We start from the raw sequence: 18,967 nt of genomic DNA on the forward strand, positions 1-18,967 counted from the left end.
CAATGAGGCGGGCAATGTTCCAGAACAACGGTAACATCCTGAGGGCCTCAAAATAGTACCTGGCGGGCCGCATGTGGCCTCCAGGCTGCGAGTTTGAGACCACTGGTGCCACTGGACCACTGGTGCCAATATGTTTTGTAAACTCCCTGATGATGGAGCAAGGTATTACACTTAAAAAAAAAAAAAAAGTAAAAATATGTCACAGTGGTTTCTCCAAGGGAACAGGAAGTCGATGCAGAGAGTACGCTGCCCTCATTGCTACTGCTGGCTGTCCGAAGATTCTGTTACAGTGGCCAGCCTGGGGAAGAGGTAGGTAGAAGAGTCGTGTTGGAGGAGAGGGGGTTGGAGAAACGGCATGAAGGAAGGGAGAGAGGGGGCTGGAGAAGCATTGGAGAAAGAAGAGAGTGCTAGAGAAAAGAGCATGGTGTAGGGTAGTGCTGGATGTGAGAGGAGAGATAGAAACTCTGTCTTCCCCATGTCCTTTCAGCGTCTTCTCCCCACTCTGTTTTCCCCATGTTCTTTCAGTGTCTTCTCCCACTTTGTCTTCCCCATTTCCTTTCAGCGTCTTCTCCCCACTGTCTTCCCCATGTCCTTTCAGCATCTTCTCCCCATTCTGTCTTCACCATTTCCTTTCAGCGTCTGTTCCTCTCCATCCCCTTCAGCGTCTGTTCCTTTCCTCCACCACCCTTCCCTCTTGCCACCTCACCATCCTTTGGCACCCCTTGCGTGGCCCCCCTTCCTCCTTCCTACCTACCCGAATCTATCTATCTACCTCCTTCCCCATTAACTTTGCGGCGCATTTTAAGTAACTTCTTCAAAGACGTCGGAGCCTGCAAACAGCGTGCGTGTGTGGGCGGAAGCTTCTCTTCTGACGCAATTTTTATATCCTAAAAAAACCCTTTTTGCCTTTTATCTATACCCTTATCTGTAGCCTTCAATCCCCTTATCCTTCAGGAATTTATCCAGTCCCTCTTTGAAACCCCTTAATGTAGTCTGTCCTATTACATCTTCCGGAAGCGCATTCCAGGTATCCACCACCCTCTGAGTGAAGAAGAACTTTCTAGCATTGGTTCTAAACCTGTCCCCTTTCAATTTCTCCGAGTGCCTTCTTGTTTTTGTAGTTCCCAGTACGCTGAAGAACCTGTCTCTCTCCACCCTCTCTATGCCTTTCATAATCTTGTAAGTCTCTTTCATGTCACCTCTGAGTCTACGCTTTTCCAGGGAGAAGAGCCCCAGTTTCTCTAACCTTTCAGCGTATGGAAGGTTCTCCATACCCTTAATTATTCGCGTCGCTCTCCTCTGGACCCTCTCAAGCATCGCCATATCCTTCTTAAGGTACAGTGACCAATATTGGACACACCATCGCCCGATACAGCGGCCGGATGACTTCCTTCGTTCTTGTTGCAATACCCTTCTTGATAATACCCAACATTCTGTTTGCTTTCTTTGAGGCCACCGCGCATTGCGCCGTTGGTTTCATTGTTGTATTCACCAACACTCCCAAGTCCTTTTCAAGGTTACTTTTCCCCAGTACCAACCCCCTCATTTTGTAGTTGAACATCGGGTTCTTTTTCCCTATATACATGACCTTGCATTTCTCTATATTGAAGTTCATCTGATATTTATTTGCCCACTCCTCCAATGTTGTCAGGTCTCTTTGCAGTTCTTCACATTCCCCTATAGTTTTAACCCTGCTACAGAGTTTAGTGCCATCTGCAAACTTTATAACTTCGCACTTTGTCCCTGCTTCCAGGTAATTTATAAATACGTTGAACAGCAGCGGTCCAAGTACAGACCCCTGTGGGACACCGCTCGTTACCCTTCTCCAGCCTGAGTAGTGGCCCTTCACTGCAACCCTCTGCTTTCTGTCTGCCAACCAATGTTTAACCCATCTATGTACGTCCCCTTCCACCCTGTGGTAACACAGTTTCGCTCATGAGGTACCTTGTCAAAGGCTTTTTGGAAGTCGATATATATGATGTCTGTGGGGTCCCCTTTGTCCATCTGGCTGTTTATCCCTTCAAAGAAGTGTAGTAAGTTCGTTTGGCATGATCTTCCTTTGCAGAAGCCATGTTGGCTCGTTTTCATCAGCCTATTCCTTTCAATATGCTTACAGATACTGTCTTATCAGTGCTTCTACCATCTTGCACGGCACTGTAAGAGTATCTGTGTGCTATGCAGTTATTTAATTATACTATGTATGCTGATCTGTAACCCATTCTGGGCTCTTTAGGGAGGATGGGCTAAGCTAAGCAACCAAATAAATAAATATATAAATTTTTTTTTTTTTAATGTATTTAAAGAAAATTTATGCTGAATTTCAAATCTTAGATTTATGGGTGCTATTCTTGAAAGCGCCAAATGAGGGCGCCATTGTCTATGAGATGACTATATTTAATAGCTCAGTGCTGTCCTCCTGTGGACATTCCTCAGAATGCAGATTGAATTGCTTAAATCTGTTAATACTAGAGATGTTCCCATCTGTGCAGAGCGACTGCCTGCTCTGCCCTCCTCAAACTGGCTGTGTAGCTGGAGCTCCTCTACTTTTAAATATAACACATCTGTAAGGCTTCCAACTTGATCCAGTGCTGGGTTTACTCCCTTGCAGGCAAGGACTTGGACTTCTGAGTTCCCCATTGCATTCCCTAAGAAAAGCAAGATTTAGAAGGGAGATCATAGATCAGTTCTGGGTTTCTGACAGCCTTATCCTTGATGCTTTTGATTTTCAGCACAAAATTCAGAGGGTAGCCTGGAACTGAGCAACTTGGTAGCCCTGGGTTTGTTTGCTTACTAACCTTTAGGGAAAACTCCACAGCTTCTGCATAGCACAGGCTGTTTCAGTAGCCATCCTGAGGGCTGGTCTAGCGAGTCTCAGATGTGACCTTGGATTTTCTGCTTCATCCCAGGTTGACCAATCTGATCTAGACCTGAATTTTACCCTACTGTGTGCAGAGACTTGTTCTAATTGTCCACTGCTTTTCTTGAGACAATCAGCCTGGCATTTAGTGGGGATAAAAAGTGGACTGGATTCATTTGTTAACTATTCCAGAGAGGGATGGAGACTTCAAATATTCTTATGTTTCCACTGCATTTGAACTGGGTCATACAGGACATCAATGTCTCTTAGCTAATGAGGCTAAAAGCTTCCCTGGGCTGGACAGCCATGGTACCAGGTATTCAGGTTGATGGGAGCCTATGCAGAAGGGATGGGATTGTGCACCTGACACTCCTGGAGTTTGGAGAAGATGTTCTTCAGTTCCTCTGAAGAACATCTTGCTGTTACGTATTTTTAGAGGGTATTTCCTAGAATAAATGGATTTCAAAAATCAAAGATGAATCAATTTATTGGGAACTCTGATGGGCCAAGCCTGTCCCGCTGAGGTGTTTGCTGTGTATTTCTACTACACCTGACCTGTTTCTGTTTGCAATGGTAATTATTAAGCAGGGAGCTTATCCAGGCACAGGACCTTGGGCTGGTGCCTCCTGAGAAGAAGCATGTCCCTGAATATATGGGGTGGAAAAGGGGAGAATAAATGCACCATCTCCTATCCACTGCCCTCCCCAAGAGTGGCAGATGAATGAACTGGCATAATAATAATAATATAGAACCCATTAAACCAAGATGTATATCACTGATGCCTGACATAACATGTCTAGAATCACAAAATTCTGAGAGTTATGGTTCCAGGATAATTATTCTAGAATCGGAGAAAGATGGGGCTGGGAGAGACCTCAGGGATTCATCTACTGCACTCTCTTGTCTCCATGCAGGATCCCTATATGTAAAATCTCTCAGATAGATGCTTCTCTAACCTGCTCTTTAAAAAAAAAAACCACAACATCCTCCCATCATAGGAGTTGGTGGTTACGTATCGCTGAACTGAGCTTCCCCGGGCTTTCCTTGATTTCTGGGGGCACTCAGAAATTGAAAGGGGATAGGTTTAGAACAAATGCTAGGAAGTTCTTTTTCACCCAGAGGATGGTGGATACATGGAACGTGCTTCCGGAAGCTGTGGTAAGCAGGAGCACGTTACAGGGCTTCAAAGAAGGTTTGGACAGGTTCCTAGAGGACAAAGGGATTGAGGGGTATAGATAGGAGTAGAGGTAGGTTATAGAAATAGTCAGGGACCACTGCTCAGGCAATAGAAAGAGGTGTGACCAGTAGAAGGTGTTGATGCCCCTGTACAGGTCTTTGGTGAGGCCCCACTCGGAGTATTGTGTTCAATTTTGGAGACTGTATCTGTCAAAGGACATAAGAAGACTTGAAGTGGTCCAAAGGAGGGCGACGAAAATGGAGGTTTGCACCAAAAAACGTATGAGGTGAGACAGGAAACCTAGAATATATCTTAGACTTAAAGGAAAGGAGGGACAGGGCAGATATGATTCAGACGTTTAAATTCTTGAAAGGCATTAACGTAGAACAAAGTCTTTTCCAGAGAAAGGAAAATGGTATAACCAGAGGACGTGATTTGAGATTGAAGGGTGGTAGACTCAGGAGCAATGTAATGAACTTTTTTTTTATGGAGAAGGTGGTGGATGCCTGGAATGCACTCCTGAGAGAGATGGTGGAGAGGAAAATGGTGACAGAGTTCAAAAAGGTGTGGGATGAATCAGAAAATAATAGTAAATATTAAAGAACTAAGGCCAGTACTGGGCAGACTTGCATGGTCTGTGTCTGTTTGGTGGTGGCCATTTGGTGGTGGATGGGCTGGGGAGGGCTTCAGTGGCTGGGATGGTGTAGATGGGTTGGTATGGGCTTTGGCAGGGACTTCAGTAGTTGGAATCTAAGAACAGTCCTGGGCAGAGCTTTGGATTGTTGCCCAGAAATAACTAAGAAGAAGAAAAAAAAACCCCAACAAATTTTTAGATTGAATCAGGTTGGGCAGACTAGATGGACCATTCTGGTCTTTATCTGCCGTCATCTACTATATTACTATAATGGGCTGTGGAGGGCTTCAAAGGCTGGGAGGGTGTAGATGGACTGAAGTGAGCTTTGATGGAGACTTCAGTAGAAGGAACCTAAGAACAGTCCCAGGCAGAGCTGTAGATCCTTGCCCAGAAATAGCTAAGAAGAAAAAAAAGCCAACAATAAATTTTTAGATTGAATCAGGTTGGGCAGACCGGATGGACCATTCAGGTCTTTATCTGCCGTCATCTACTATGTTACTAAATTACTTGAAAGGTATTAACCTAGAGCAAAATCTTTTCCAGAGAAAGGAAAATGGTAAAACCAGAGGGCATAATTTAAGGTTGAGAGGTGGTAGGACTCAAGAGCAATGTAAGAAAATTCTTTACGGAGAGGGTGGTGGATGCCTGGAATGCGCTCCCGAGAGAGGTGGTGGAGAGGAAAACGGTGACAGAGTTCAAACAAGCATGGGATGAACACAGAGGATCTCTAATTAGAAAATAATGGTATATATATTGAACTAAGGCCAGTATTGGGCAGACTTGCACATTTGAGGATGGACTGGGGAGGGCTTCGATGGTTTAGATAGGCTGAAGTGAGTTTTGATGGAGAATCCAGTAGATAGAACCTAAGCACACTACCAGGCAGAGCTCTAGGTTTCTGGCCAAGAAATAGCTAAGGAAAAGGACCATTTAAATCAAGATGATTAATTTATAGAGTGTGAAAAGTAGTGTCAGCCACTAGAATTTGAACCCATAAATGGATAAATATAAGTTCCGAAAAGCTCTTGATGTGAAAGCCTGGCTGGCTCAAGAGTTGAGTGCTTGGTTAGTAGCAGGAAGCTGTGGGTTCAAGCCTCAGCTGAGGACTAGGGATGATACTGCTCCAAGAGAAGAGGGTAGCAACAGGAGGTTGAGGATTTGAGTCTTTTTTTGTGTTAACTACAAATTTGAACACAGAAATGGATAAATATAAGTTCCGAAAAGTTCTAGCTGTGAAAACCTGGCTGGCTCAAGGGTTGAGTGCTGGGTTAGTAACAGGGAGCTGAGGGTTCAAGTCTCAGGTAAGGAGTAGGGTTGAAATGGCTCCATGTGAAGGTAAGAGGGTAGTTTCACTCAAATTTAGTGCATTTTTCATAGTAAAAAGTAACATAATCCCCAGCTGCTGGTGGCTCTTGTGAAGAGGGTAGTAAGAGGTGAAGGGAAGAGATTGAGGGTTCAAGTCTCAGCTAAGGAATAGGGGCTGATATTGCTCCATGTGAAGTGAAGAGGATAGTTTTACTCAAATTTAGTCTATTTTTTCATAGTAAAAAGTAGCTTAAAGTGCATCCAATATATTTGGAACACAGTATTATCTAACCCCCTCTTATCTGCCCCCCTCTTCCATCTAACCCACTCCTGACCCTGACCCCCCCCCCCCTCCAGTCCATCTAATCCCTTCACTTACCTGCTATGGTTCCATCTAGCTCTGGACTAAGCTAGATTCAAACCTGTGATCTCCTATATTGAAGGAGCAGTCCTTTAACCACTGAGCCACTAGGGAGGCAGGTGCTAAGTTCTTTCGGTTTCTTCCCTTTATTCCTTTCATGCTTTGATTTGAATTTAAAAATTCAAACATCCAGTCCTAGGAGTCAAACCCAAGACTCTTTGGTGCAAGGTAACAAAGCTTTCCTCTAGTCCTCCACTGGACTGATGAAGATTGGGTTACTTTTTCTCTTCCTTATACTTATCTGTCCTTGATTTGGATTTAAAATTCAAACAGCTAGTCAGGGGAGTTCAACCCAGGACTCTTTGGTGCAAGATAACAAATTTTCCCCTAGTCCACCATTAGACTGGTGATGGTTGGGTCACTTTTTCTCTTTCTTATACTTCTCCTTCCCTGATTTGGATTTTTAAAAGTCAAACATCCAGTCCCAGGAGTCAAACCAGGATCTCTTTGGCGCTAGATAACAAAGCTTTCCTCTAATCCTCCACTGGATTGGTAATAGTTGGCTGACTTTTTCTCCCCCTTATGCTTCTCCTTCCATCATTCTGGTTTAAAGTTCTAACAAATCATCAAATAGGGGATTTGAACCCACAACCTTTAAGGTATTAATCATGTACACAACCACAAGCCACTTCATGTAATGCTGCTAATTTTTCTCCCTCTTATACTTCTCATTCAAACAGCTAGTCAGGGATGGGACTCGAACCCAGGTCTCTCTGGAACAAGGTAGCAAACTATTCCTCTACTCCATCACTGGACTAACGAAGGTTGGCTCGCCAACAGCTAATGTAACATGGAGCTTTTCTTTAGTTTTTGTAAATCGGTCTCTGAACCCATAGCTTCTTCCTGAATCCCAGTACTAATCCCAGACTTTAAACCCTCACACCTACCAGTCCTCTGTGCTTATCTCAGACTGTATATGACATCAGTGGAGAGCCTTGAATCTGAGAATAATCCCATCACTTGAGATCTTTTATTTTTTAATTTTTTGTATAGTTGAGGTATGCTGCAACAAATTATAGGAAAAAGAAGAACAGCTGAGTTGATCAGTATTTTGTTTGGGGTTTTTTTAAAATTGTAAATCCTACCACAGTAGATTAAACACAGTCAGTGTATTTATCCAGAGAAGCAATCAGAGCTAGTGCTATTCAAATACACCTAGAAACTTCTTTATATTATCTTAACTCTATTTCTGGCTAGTTCTGTGGTTATGGAATTAAAAAAAAAGATGACCAGGGATCTCTTACTCTGCCCACAGACCACCCTGGCACTACCTGAGAAGCACTGAAGCAATTTGTAATAATTGGTCCGGATAATTGCCCTCAATCAGCACCAGTGTTACTCAGCTATTGGTTCAGAGACCAATTTACAAAAACAGAAAAAAAGCTCCATGTTACATTAGCTGTTAGTAAGCTGCACTTCGTCAGTCTGTTGGTGGACTACAGGAATAGTTTGCTACCTTGTTCCAAAGAGACCTGGGTTCAAGTCCCATCCCTGACTAGTTGTTTGAATCTTAAATTCATATCAGGGAATGAGAGGTATAAGAGGGAGAAAAATTAGCAGCATTACATGAAGCAGCTTGTGGCTATGTATATGATCAGTACTTAAAGGTTGTGGGTTCAAATCCCCTATTTGATGAGTTGTTTCAACTATAAAACAGACTGATGGAAGAAGTATAAGGAGGAGGAAAAGTGACCCAACCTTTAGCAAGCCAGTGGTGAACTAGTGGAAAGCTTTGTTACCTTGCACCAAAGAGTCCCAGGTTCAACTCCTGGGACTGTATGGTTGAATTTTAATAAATCCGAATCAAGGAAGAAGTATAAGAAAGAGAAAAAGTGAATCGACCATCACTAGTCAAGTTGTATACTAGAGGAAAATTTGTTATCTTGCACCAAAGAGTCCTGGGTTGAACTCTCCTGACTGGCTGTTTGAATTTTAAATCCTAATCAAGGAAGGAGAAGTATAAGGAAGAGAAAAAGTGACCCAACCTTCATCAGTCCAGTGGTGGACTAGAGGAAAGCTTTGTTGCCTTGCACCAAAGAGTCCTGGGTTCAACTCCTGCGACTGGGTGTTTGAATTTTAAATCCAAATCAAAGCATGAAAGGAATAAAGGGAAGAAACTGAGAACATCTAGCACCTGCCTGACTGGTGGCTCAGTGGCTAAAGGACTTTGCCTCAATATAGAAGGCCACAGGTTTGAGTCTGGCTTAGTCCAAAGCCAGATGGGACCATAGCAGGTAAATGAAGAGGTTAGATAGACTGGACTATAGGAGGAGAAAGGGGCAGATAGACAAGGGGATTAGTAAATACTTTTGTTGCAAAACTAAAACCTGCAGAAGGTCCTTTAAGCTACTTTTTACTGTGAAAAAATGGACTAAATTTGAGTAAAACTACCCTCTTCACTTCACATGGAGCAGTATCAGCCCATGTGAGCCTTTGCTGAGGCTTGAACCCTCAACCTCTTCCCTTCATCTGTTACTACCCTCTTCGCAAGAGCCAAGAGCAGCTGGGGATTATGCTACTTTTTACTATGAAAAATGCACTAAATTTGAGTAAAACTACTCTTCTCTTAACCCCTACTCCTTGAACCCTCAACCTCCTGTTACCACCCTCTTCTCTTGGAGCAGTATCAGCCCCTACTCCTTAGCCAAGGCTTGAACCCTCAGCCTCCTGTTACTAACCCAGCATTCAACACTTGAGCCAGCCAGGCTTTCACAATGAGAGTTTTTCGGAACTTCTATTTCTCCATCTCTGGGTTCAAATCACCACAGCAGATGCAAGAACACTTGTAGAGTGACAACTTGGCAGGAACCGCAAGTGGCTATAAGGTAGTTTCTGTCCCAAGTTCCTGCCCTTACCTTAGTCCTGAAAACAAAGGCAGTATTAAGAATTGTGGGTTCAAATCTCAAGTTTTGCCTGACTTAAAAGTATAGGACCATTCATGTGAGCAATTTGGGTAAGTTGTGGTCTTGAACCTTACACTTTTCAGCAAGTCAAAAGGAGTTTCCACATAGACACAACCTCTGATGATTTTAATCTCGTGGTGGGTGACAGATCACATAGAGCCCAGGTCTCTTCCAGTCCGGCCTCCTGTTCAGTGCCAGCTTTTAATAGCTGAGAGAGGTTCCTGTTTTCTCCTGCTTTGGGACTGGCTCTTGCCTGCTTTGAGGATGCTGGAGATTTAGTCAACTACTTCTACCACATTCTCCAGCAGTGAATTTCCGAGTTTAATTACACATTTTGTGAAGAAATATTTTCTCCGGATTGTTTTAACTTCTTGTAACGTCTCCTGGAAATGACCAGAATTCTCTCTGTAATTATCCTGGAAATGTCCAGTTGTCTCTTTTGTAATCCGCCCAGAACTGCAAGGTTGAGGCGGAATAGAAATCAGTAATGTAATGTAATGTTTTAAATCTACTACTTAGTAGCTTCAGCGCATGTCCCCCTAGTCCTAGTATTTTTGGAAAGAGTGAACGAGTGATTCACATCTACCCTTTCCACTCCACTCCGTATTTTATAGACCTCTATCATATCATCCCTGAGCTGTGTCTTCTCCAACCTGAAGAGCTCTAGCTGCTTTAGCCTCTCCTCATAGGGAAGTCAACCCATCCCTTTTATCATTTTCATCAACCTTCTCTGTACATTTTCTAATTCCACTTTGAGGCTCACTTTCAAACTACTTAAGACTTACAAGTTCCATAGGTTACACCTCCAAATCCTTTTTATGAGATACAGTGACCAGAAGTGCACACAGTATTCAAGGTGTGGCCACACCATAAAGCGATACAAGGGCATTATAACATTTTCATCTTTGTTTTCCATTCCTTTCCTGATATTTCCTAACATTCTATTTGCTTTCTTAGCAGCCGTCGCACATTGAGCTGAGGGTTTCAACGTATCCTCAACAATGACACCTAGATCCTTTTCCTGGGCAGTGACTCCTAACACAGAACCCGGCGTCACATAGCTATAGTTTGGGTTCCTCTTTCCCACATGCATCACTTTGCACTTGCTCACATTAAACATCATCTGCCGTTTGGATTCCCAGTCTCTTAAGGAAGCTTCTGGTAGCATCTGCTCCAGAAGTCCATATCAGACATTCACTGAGATGGACTTCTGGAGCAGATAGCAGTGACATAATTTAAGAAATCCTGGATCAAGCACAGAATCTAAGGAAGCAAGAAAAAAGCATTGATCAGCAAAGCACACTGTGGCAGACGAGGTGGACCTTCTCACAATAACACAGTGTGGTCCTGGTGTCTGTCTGTCTTCTTCATTACACAATTAAAAAAAAACAAAACAAAGTGAAATCTTCAGACTACCAGGGAGTCAGCATTTGTAAACAGCTCAAGAGATGGATTAGGTTCATACTCTATCACATTATATTTAGAGAACACTCTCTTCCCCAACTATGGAATGCAAAGTAGTTTATCTCAATAACCAACCAATGGAGATCAATTTAAAAGGGGAAATAAAAAGGGTTCATTCATTCACTGTTGTTCAAAATCTGCAGTTTCCTCTACTGGTAATTTGCGGAGCTATTCCAGTCTCTGGCCACTGGAGGGCGCATTGCTTCAGGAATCAGTATATTTAACTGCAGAGATGCTCAGTGCTGCCCTCCTGTGGCAAAAGTCTAGCATAACGGCTGAACCATTTATCCCCCTACCTGAGTAGAGTTTCAACATCACCCCCACCAGCATGGAAAAAAACAAGTGGTTAATGTAGAAACAGAGTGGGAAATGTAAATCAATCAAAACTGGAAACATGTAAGGAAAGGGGAACTGAAACCAAAGGATAATAAATTGGAAAGATGCAACTCAGGACAGTGGATTACGGGAGACACAGATCGCAGCAAATACAGGAGTGGAGAAATGGAAAAACAGAACTGTAACTGCTAGGAACAGTTACCCTATTCATAGACGGCTGCAAGGGGCTGAGGGTAGTAATTTGCAATGTAGAAAGATGCAATGAAATAGCATCTCACATCCGCTGGGAACTTTGCAAACACTTTAGCATCATTGGACTGGAAGAGTACTGGGGGACCTACATCCCTAAGTGAATTCTCGAGAATGAAGAGGTTATGATCATCTGGGTCATCCCCATTCTGACCAGTAAAAAGCTGGATGCAAAGAAACTGGACCCAGTGGTGAAAGAGAAAAACACCAAATGGGCATTTATCAGCAAAGTGTCTGCTCTTAGCGATAACTCTATAAGCTGCAGGAAAAGAAAGACGATCCTCAAGTACCAAGAGTTGCCAAAAATTCCAACTCTCTTATTTCTTTTAACAAGAAATGGTCGACCCTACAGTCGCATGACCAAATGTCGATTCTAATTCTTTCCGGTGATGCATGCGTCTCTTATTTCTGTTCACTGTTATTTCTTTCTATTGTATTTTATTGTTGGTTTAAATAAACTAAGACTAAAAAAAAAAAAATTCAAAACTGTCAGAAGTAATTGCTGCTTTTTATGGGGACAGGTAACTTTTATGGGGGGATGGGAGGGGCCATAGGAGATTCCTCGCAGGGACGGAAGGGTTTCGGGTGGGGACGGGTGGGATTTCTGTCCATGGGCAAATCTCTACCACACAGTGCCTTGCAGTTCTAGATGGTGTAAAGAAGGAATACATCAAGGAAAATATAAACATTAGACAGGAAAAACCCGTAATATAGTAATAAGGTGCATAGATATTCCCTATCTGTCCCAGACGGGATCGCAATCTATCCTATGCAGCCTGAAAGTGGTGGTAAGAACTATGTACATAAAGTAGGAAGAACATAAGAATTGCCCGTGCTGGGTCAGACCAGTGGTCCATCATGCCCAGAAGTCCGCTCTCGCGGCGGCCCTTAGGTCAAAGACCAGTGTTCTAATTGAGACCAACCCTACCTGCGTACGTTCTGGTTCAGCAGGAACTTGTCTAACTTCGTCTTGAATCCCTGGAGGGTGTTTCCCCCTATGACAGACTCCGGAAGAGCGTTCCAGTTTTCCACCACTCTCTGGGTGAAGAAGAACTTCCTTACGTTTCTACGGAATCTATCCCCTTTCAACTTTAGAGAGTGCCCTCTCGTTCTCCCTACCTTGGAGAGGGTGAACAACCTGTCTTTATCTGCTAAGTCTATTCCCTTCAGTATTTTGAATGTTTCGATCATGAGAACAATATTAAGAATTTAATAAAAGAAAGAAGAACAAGGAATGGGAAAGAAAAGCGAAATGTGTGGAAAAAATTAAGCTGAAATGGGCTAATTGGACTCGGTACAATGGAAGGCAACAGTAGGATATAATGGCCGAGATGATCCCTCGATGTCAGTACAATTAGTGGCCAAAGACGATCCCTGGATCCCAACCGCAGTGGAAAAAATAAAATAAAATTCGAATTAGTAGAAGAATCTTTTCCAAATCAGTAAACGATTGATTATTTATTGATTATTTGAAGTGGATGGTTCTTCTCAGCTTGGAGTGATTTCACACCACTGTCCTCTATGTTTGAGTCGAAAATAAAAGTGGCAGAGGAAGAAGCAACAGGTAAGCTCCCCCCTGCCTCCGAGGACATGGCCCAAGGGCTGCAGAGAAAGACACCCATCAGCCATTACTGCGCCTTCCCAAGCTACGGAAATCCTAAACCAGAACACGTCATGCCTCTCCTGGTTCTTGGGCCCTTCAGGTAATTCATAACATAGGAGCAGATGGCAGGTAAAGATCGTCTAGGTCCATCTAGTTTCCCTAGCAAGGTAAGTAGAGGACTCAACAGAGCATACAGTTTACGTTAAGATGGAATAAGAACATAAGAACATAAGAAATGCCTTCACCGGATCAGACCGTGGTCCATCTTGTCCGGCGATCCGCGCACGCGGTGGCCCATTTAGGTACTCCTTTTTGGAGACCCGGATTTCCTGTATCCCTCAATATGATTTGCAAGAAGGTGTGCATCCAACTTGCGCTTGAAGCTCGGAACAGTAGTCTCCGCCACCACCTCCTCCGGGAGAGCATTCCAAGCGCCAACCACTCGCTGTGTGAAACAGAACTTCCTAACATTTGTCCTAAACCTGCTTCTGCAAGCAGGTTACACCCCTTGCTGGGTAGGGAGAGATCCTCTGTATTTATCCCACTCCTTTTTTTGAATTCTGTCACTGTATTTCTCTCAACCACCGTGTTCCAGGCATCCAACACACTTCCTGTGCGAAAGTATATTCCAAATCCAGTGTCCTTGTCCGTGGTGCTGATGGTGATAACGAGGAGGTTTGGTCCACCTTTCCAAGTGATACTCAGGGTGATTATTAGTCATTTAGGGACTGTAAATAACAGCCTTTACAGGAGGCGTGGAGGGGCATTTTTGATTTGACGTCCAAAAGCCGAGCTTGGACATTTTGCGGAAGGCGAACAAAAATCCAGTCGCGAACGTGACCATTTTCCTGGAGGAAACGTCCATAATCTGCTGTTGAGACATAAATGGTCCCTTCAGCGTTTATCATACACGAGGAATGAGTCCTGTTTATAAGGTCCTTTGAGAGTCTTTTACCTTCAATGAACCTGTTTCTTGGAAGATGTTGTGGTGTCCTACGATTCTACAGATTTTTGTCTTGGGGTTTTTTTTCAGAGTGCTTGTCCTAAGTGCATCTGTCTTTTTGAATTTTTTTTTTTTTTTTTAAAGGACCTAAAGAACCCCCCCCCCCCACACACACACACAAAACAAGCCACTGGGATGTAGGAGGGGCCAGCATTTGGAGCAGACTGGTCACACAAATATCCCAGCAGAGCAGTGGGGCAGCTCAGGGGGAGCTGCAATGAACTTCACACAAAAGGCCCAGGTACACAACTCACCATAATGCCCTCCAAAACCCACCCAAAACCTACTGGACCCAGCGGTACACCACAACAATAACCCTTAAGCCTGCAGATGTCACCCCTATGATGATACGGTTGGTTTTGGTGGGCTCACACTCTCCACCGCAAGTGTACCATGTTTCCCCGAAAATAAGCCCTAGCATGATTTTTTTTTTTAATATTTTTTTTATTTAGAAGTTGCTCAATACAAAAAAACACAACATTCTTAAACATAGCCCAAGTAGAAAAACAAGTGATAAGAAAGTCTATTGTGTGGTTCTCCACGTAGACCAGGGGTGTCAAAGTCCCTCCTCGAGGGCCGCAGTCGGGTTTTCAGGATTTCCCCCATGAATATGCATGAGATCTATTAGCGTACAATGAAAGCAGTGCATGCACATAGATCTCATGGATATTCATGGGGGAAATCCTGAAAACCCGACTGGATTGCGGCCCTCGAGGAGGGACTTTGACACCCCCGACGTAGACCATAAGGACTCAAAAACAGACCGAAACTTCTCCCCTCCCTCTCCCAACCCACCCCCCACCCCCAGCACTCCAGTGTCAAAAGTTCAGGAGAGCACTTCGGGCTCTATAGGATAAGTTGTCCCAAACAGGCACCCAAATAGCCCGAAATCTCCTCCAACGCCCAGGACCACCATGTTTAACATCCAAATATTCATATTTTAACTATCGAAACACCTCATTTCTCCACATGGTAACAGTAGGTACTTCAGCTTGTCTCCACCGTAAAAGAATACATTTCTTAGCCAACAGGGAAGATTTTTGTAACAATTGAGAATGACCCCTAGACAGTCCCAAAGAAGAAAATTGTGAAAAAAGCATAACATTCGCCTGGAACAAACCAGCTGCCAAAATGCATGAAAAGCAAATCCTGCCATGTATGTCTTATAAGGGGAAATGTAGAGCCATATAGCATGATTTTTAAAGGTGCTACTAATATAAGCGCTACCCCAAAAATAAGCCCTAGTTAAGATCGACCCCCAACATTCCCTGACTCCATCTCTGACACTAGTGCTGCCCAATTTGCTAATCATCTCTCCTTTCCTCTCCTCCATCCCAATTCTTCCTGTTTCCTTTCTCTCTCCCCCATGTCCATGTGCAGCATCTTTCCTCGCCTCTCACCCATCCCCTTGTGCAGCAGCTCCCAAGGCCTCCCAAAACAGTGGCAGCGCTCTAAACAGGCTGCTTCGCAGCCTTCCCTGCCGGGGCCAGGCCTCCCCCCTTTTCAGCGTCTTTCTGTCCATCCCTCCCATCCCTCTGTGCAGCAGAACTCCACCGATCCTCCCACCGTGAGCCTGACATACCTCCACGCCAAAAACCTCCAAAACCGTGGCAGCGGCAGTGCTCTGAATGGGCTGCTTTGCTGCCTTCCCCGCCAGGGCCTTCCCTCTGCCGCTGTTTTTGGAGGCCTCGGGAGCTACTGTACAAGGGGATGGGTGAGAGGCGAGGAAAGATGCTGCACATGGAGATGGGGGAGAGAGAAAGGAAACAGGAAGAATTGGGATGGAGGAGAGAAAGGGAGAAATGATTGCTGTACATGAAAAAAAAAAAGACATTCCCCGAAAATAAGCCCTTGTGTGTTTTTTGGAACACAAATTAATAGAAGACCCTGTCTCATATTTGGGGAGACACGGTAGTAGTTAGAGTGGGATATGGGCCTGGGTCCCCTTCTCTGCAGTCCACTACACTGACCACCAGGCTACTCCCGAGACCTGTTTGCAGCTCTGCTCGGACTGGCCGTGACATCTGATGCTATCACACAGGCAGGTATGTACTGTTTCATTTACATATTTGGGAGATGGGAGGGGGTCAGTGACACTGGGGTGCATGGGGGGTTTAAGTGTCAGGTCAAAACCGCAGAAGACAAAGGCGCGCGCCGACAACTGAGCGCAGTGTGGAGGTGCGCGCCGAAGAAAATAACTGTTTTTAGGGGCTCCGACGCCACGTTGTGGGGGCGTTGTGGGGGGTTTGGGGGGTTGTAACCCCCCACATTTTACTGAAAACTTCACTTTTTCCCTAAAAACAGGGAAAAAGTTAAGTTTACAGTATAATGAGGGGGGTTACAACCCCCCAAACCACCCACAACGCCGCCGCGATCTGTATTAAGTAAAGTGGGGGGGCTCCCCAACAAACCCTCTCGTCGGAGCCCCTAAAAACTGTCATTGTCTTTGGCGCGCACCTCCGTCTTGCGCTCAGTTGTCGGCGCGCGCCTTTGTCTTCCGCGGTTTTGTCTATGAACCGGGGGTTTATGCTTACATCCCTCCAGCAGTCATTTGGTCAGTTAGGGCACCTTTTGGGCACTTATTCATTCTCCGTGCATTAGTTCTTATCCCCGGCACTGATTGGCTGTTTAGGAAGAACACCTTCGGCCTGGACTTCACCTGCTCTCACAACTGGAAGTGTTAAAAGCTTTGAATTTCAGGCCCATGGACTTTAATACACAGTATAAACCCTCACTCTGACAGACACAAGAGAGAAAATACAACCTTTGAACAATTAGGTTTATACCCTGTAATCACACATCAGGCAGGGTGTCACACTACTTTCTGTTCTCCCTGGGTGAGCGCGGTTTGAACTTTCAGTTTGTGAGAAGCAGGAGAGGGATGGGATTAGGAGTAGAAGACGCCTGCATACCCCTGAGGGGTCTCCATGGCCAGCGTCATCATCCTTACGCATCACAAGTCATGATAAAGCATGATCCAAGGGTCTATTTTGTTGTCCATCTCTTGTCCCCTTCTATGGAGTTTAGTAGGCAATGTCACTTTCATGGCCATCCCTCAGGAAGGCCCAGTGCCTTGTCTACCATGGTTTCCTTTCTGAGCATGTTTGGCAGCAGCTGAGTTGGGAGCAACAACAGCGCAGAGGTCCCCGATGGGTCACAAGACTGTTGAGGCTGTGGAGACTTCTGCAAGGAAAGGAAAGAACCAAAAAGACAAAGACCTTATTACAAAAGCGGATAAAGGTGGATTAAAAATGTCTTAAATAAATAAAATGTTCACATTTCCAGGCAGTCTCCCCCTCCTTCTCTGACTGAGGTAAGAGGTATCCCTCTTGAAATAAGATTTATTTTGTAGTCGTGAACACCGAGGGTTAAATTGATACCTTTCCCCAGGAGCAGGAGTGAATTACATCAAAAAATAATATATGTAATAACAAAATGTAATGTAACCCGGAAATAAAAATGTCAATTAAACTAAGGACTCTAAATTGAAAACAGAAATAAAATTTAATAAACAAATGCTGTATAACAAGTCTAGACAATGAAATTCTGCTTCCCCTCTACTCAGTTCTTTAAATGTCCAAGTCAAATCTTCTTTGATCCCATTAACTGTGTTTTACTATCAGCAATTGCTATGCAGGATTTCTTATAAGTATTATTTATTCTTTAAAAATCCTTTGTCCAGGGAAAACTAACTGATGGGTCTAAGATCGCTTTCTTTAAATAATGTATCTTACAGCCTCCAGCTTCTCCGAATTCTCCTTTTTCCTCGGGTGCTTTCTGTCCTTTCTGTGTTGGGGTACCATGTTGGCGCACTGTTGCTAGTAGGTCTCTGTTTCTCTGGAACCAACCTACTGCTCTAACTAAAACCAAATCAATAAGAAAAACCCTAACCTAAATCTAATAACCCCACAGTTGCCTAAAATACCTTCTAAGCTAGGGAAAAAAAAACCAGATTGATATTCCCTATACTATTTCCCTCCCCAAAATTCCCTATATATAATCACAAAACTCATCCTTCCTCTAAACATTTCATGCATATAAATCTTTTCCCAGAATCCCAAAAATCTTAACAGAAATTATTCCCAGAAAAAGATTTCCAAGGCAGTTATACAACTTTGCTTCACTAATAGTCTCTCACAACTTTCCACAGAAATCTGTCATTAACTTCTCCAGAAATCAGGTTTCACAACTTTGCTTCACCAATATGTCTCTCACAAAATTACACAGGAACTCTCATAAAATCTTCTCCAAAACTCAGCACCACAGATTTGTCACTCAGAGAATCTCTCAAAACACTTCCCAGAAGATTCTCACAGACTATTTCTAGTATCAAATAGTTTCACAGATAAAGCAATCCTTCACATCAGCCAGAAAGAAATGTTTTCACCCTTAGATAAATACCAGAATCTATATATCAAACCTCAACTTCAACCAAAACCTCCAATTCCTATTCAAAATTCAATAAAATCAGCTACACTTCTCCTTCCGTATTCGCGGTTTCAGCAATCGCGGTTTCAATTATTCACGGTTTTTAGCTTGCTGGCTCCTCCCCCCCCCCAAATTACATCAGTTTGCAAAGAGAAATCTCTAATTCCAAGCATTTACAGAGAAAATCGCTGATTCTCAGCACTTTCTTCACCGTGTTTTGCCTCTCCTTCAGGAACAGGCCAGGTCTCCCTCCATGTTATTCGCGGTTTCACCCTATTCACAATGTTTTTTTAATAGAAAACAGCGAATAACATATGAAAAAGTTATTCGCGGTTTTTCTGTATTTGCGGTTCTGTTAATCCCCTATCATAGCGAATACTGAGGGAGAAGTGTATAATTACCTTCTCAAAAGCCTCCAAAGCCAAACCACCTCCACACAGATCCCAGTCACCCTCCCAAATATCAAATCTGACAGAATGTTCAAGCAACTGATGCTGATCTCTGCACTAGGACAGCAAACCTGTGCAGATCAGCAGCAGAATACCAAAACTGCACCAATACATAAGATACACAAACCATACTTCTGA

General features: G+C 43.8%; 1 protein-coding gene across 5 annotated transcripts in view; it reads right to left on the reverse strand.

The window, feature by feature from the left end:
* Nucleotides 1-16,412: 16,412 nt before the first annotated feature.
* Nucleotides 16,413-18,967, reverse strand: part of LOC117346117 (class I histocompatibility antigen, F10 alpha chain-like) — a 63,850-nt gene continuing 61,295 nt past the window's right edge. For all 5 annotated transcript variants that reach the window (XR_004536560.1, XR_004536559.1, XR_004536558.1 and 2 more), the window contains one exon: nucleotides 16,413-17,135. Coding sequence is in view for 2 of the 5 variants with exons in the window: in XM_033915514.1 (XP_033771405.1) it covers nucleotides 17,107-17,135 (29 nt within the window). In the remaining 3 variants the exon portion in view is untranslated. The remainder of the gene's footprint in view (nucleotides 17,136-18,967) is intronic.

Source organism: Geotrypetes seraphini, chromosome 12, assembly GCF_902459505.1.
Source record: "Geotrypetes seraphini chromosome 12, aGeoSer1.1, whole genome shotgun sequence".
NCBI classification, from domain to species: Eukaryota; Metazoa; Chordata; class Amphibia; order Gymnophiona; family Dermophiidae; genus Geotrypetes; species Geotrypetes seraphini.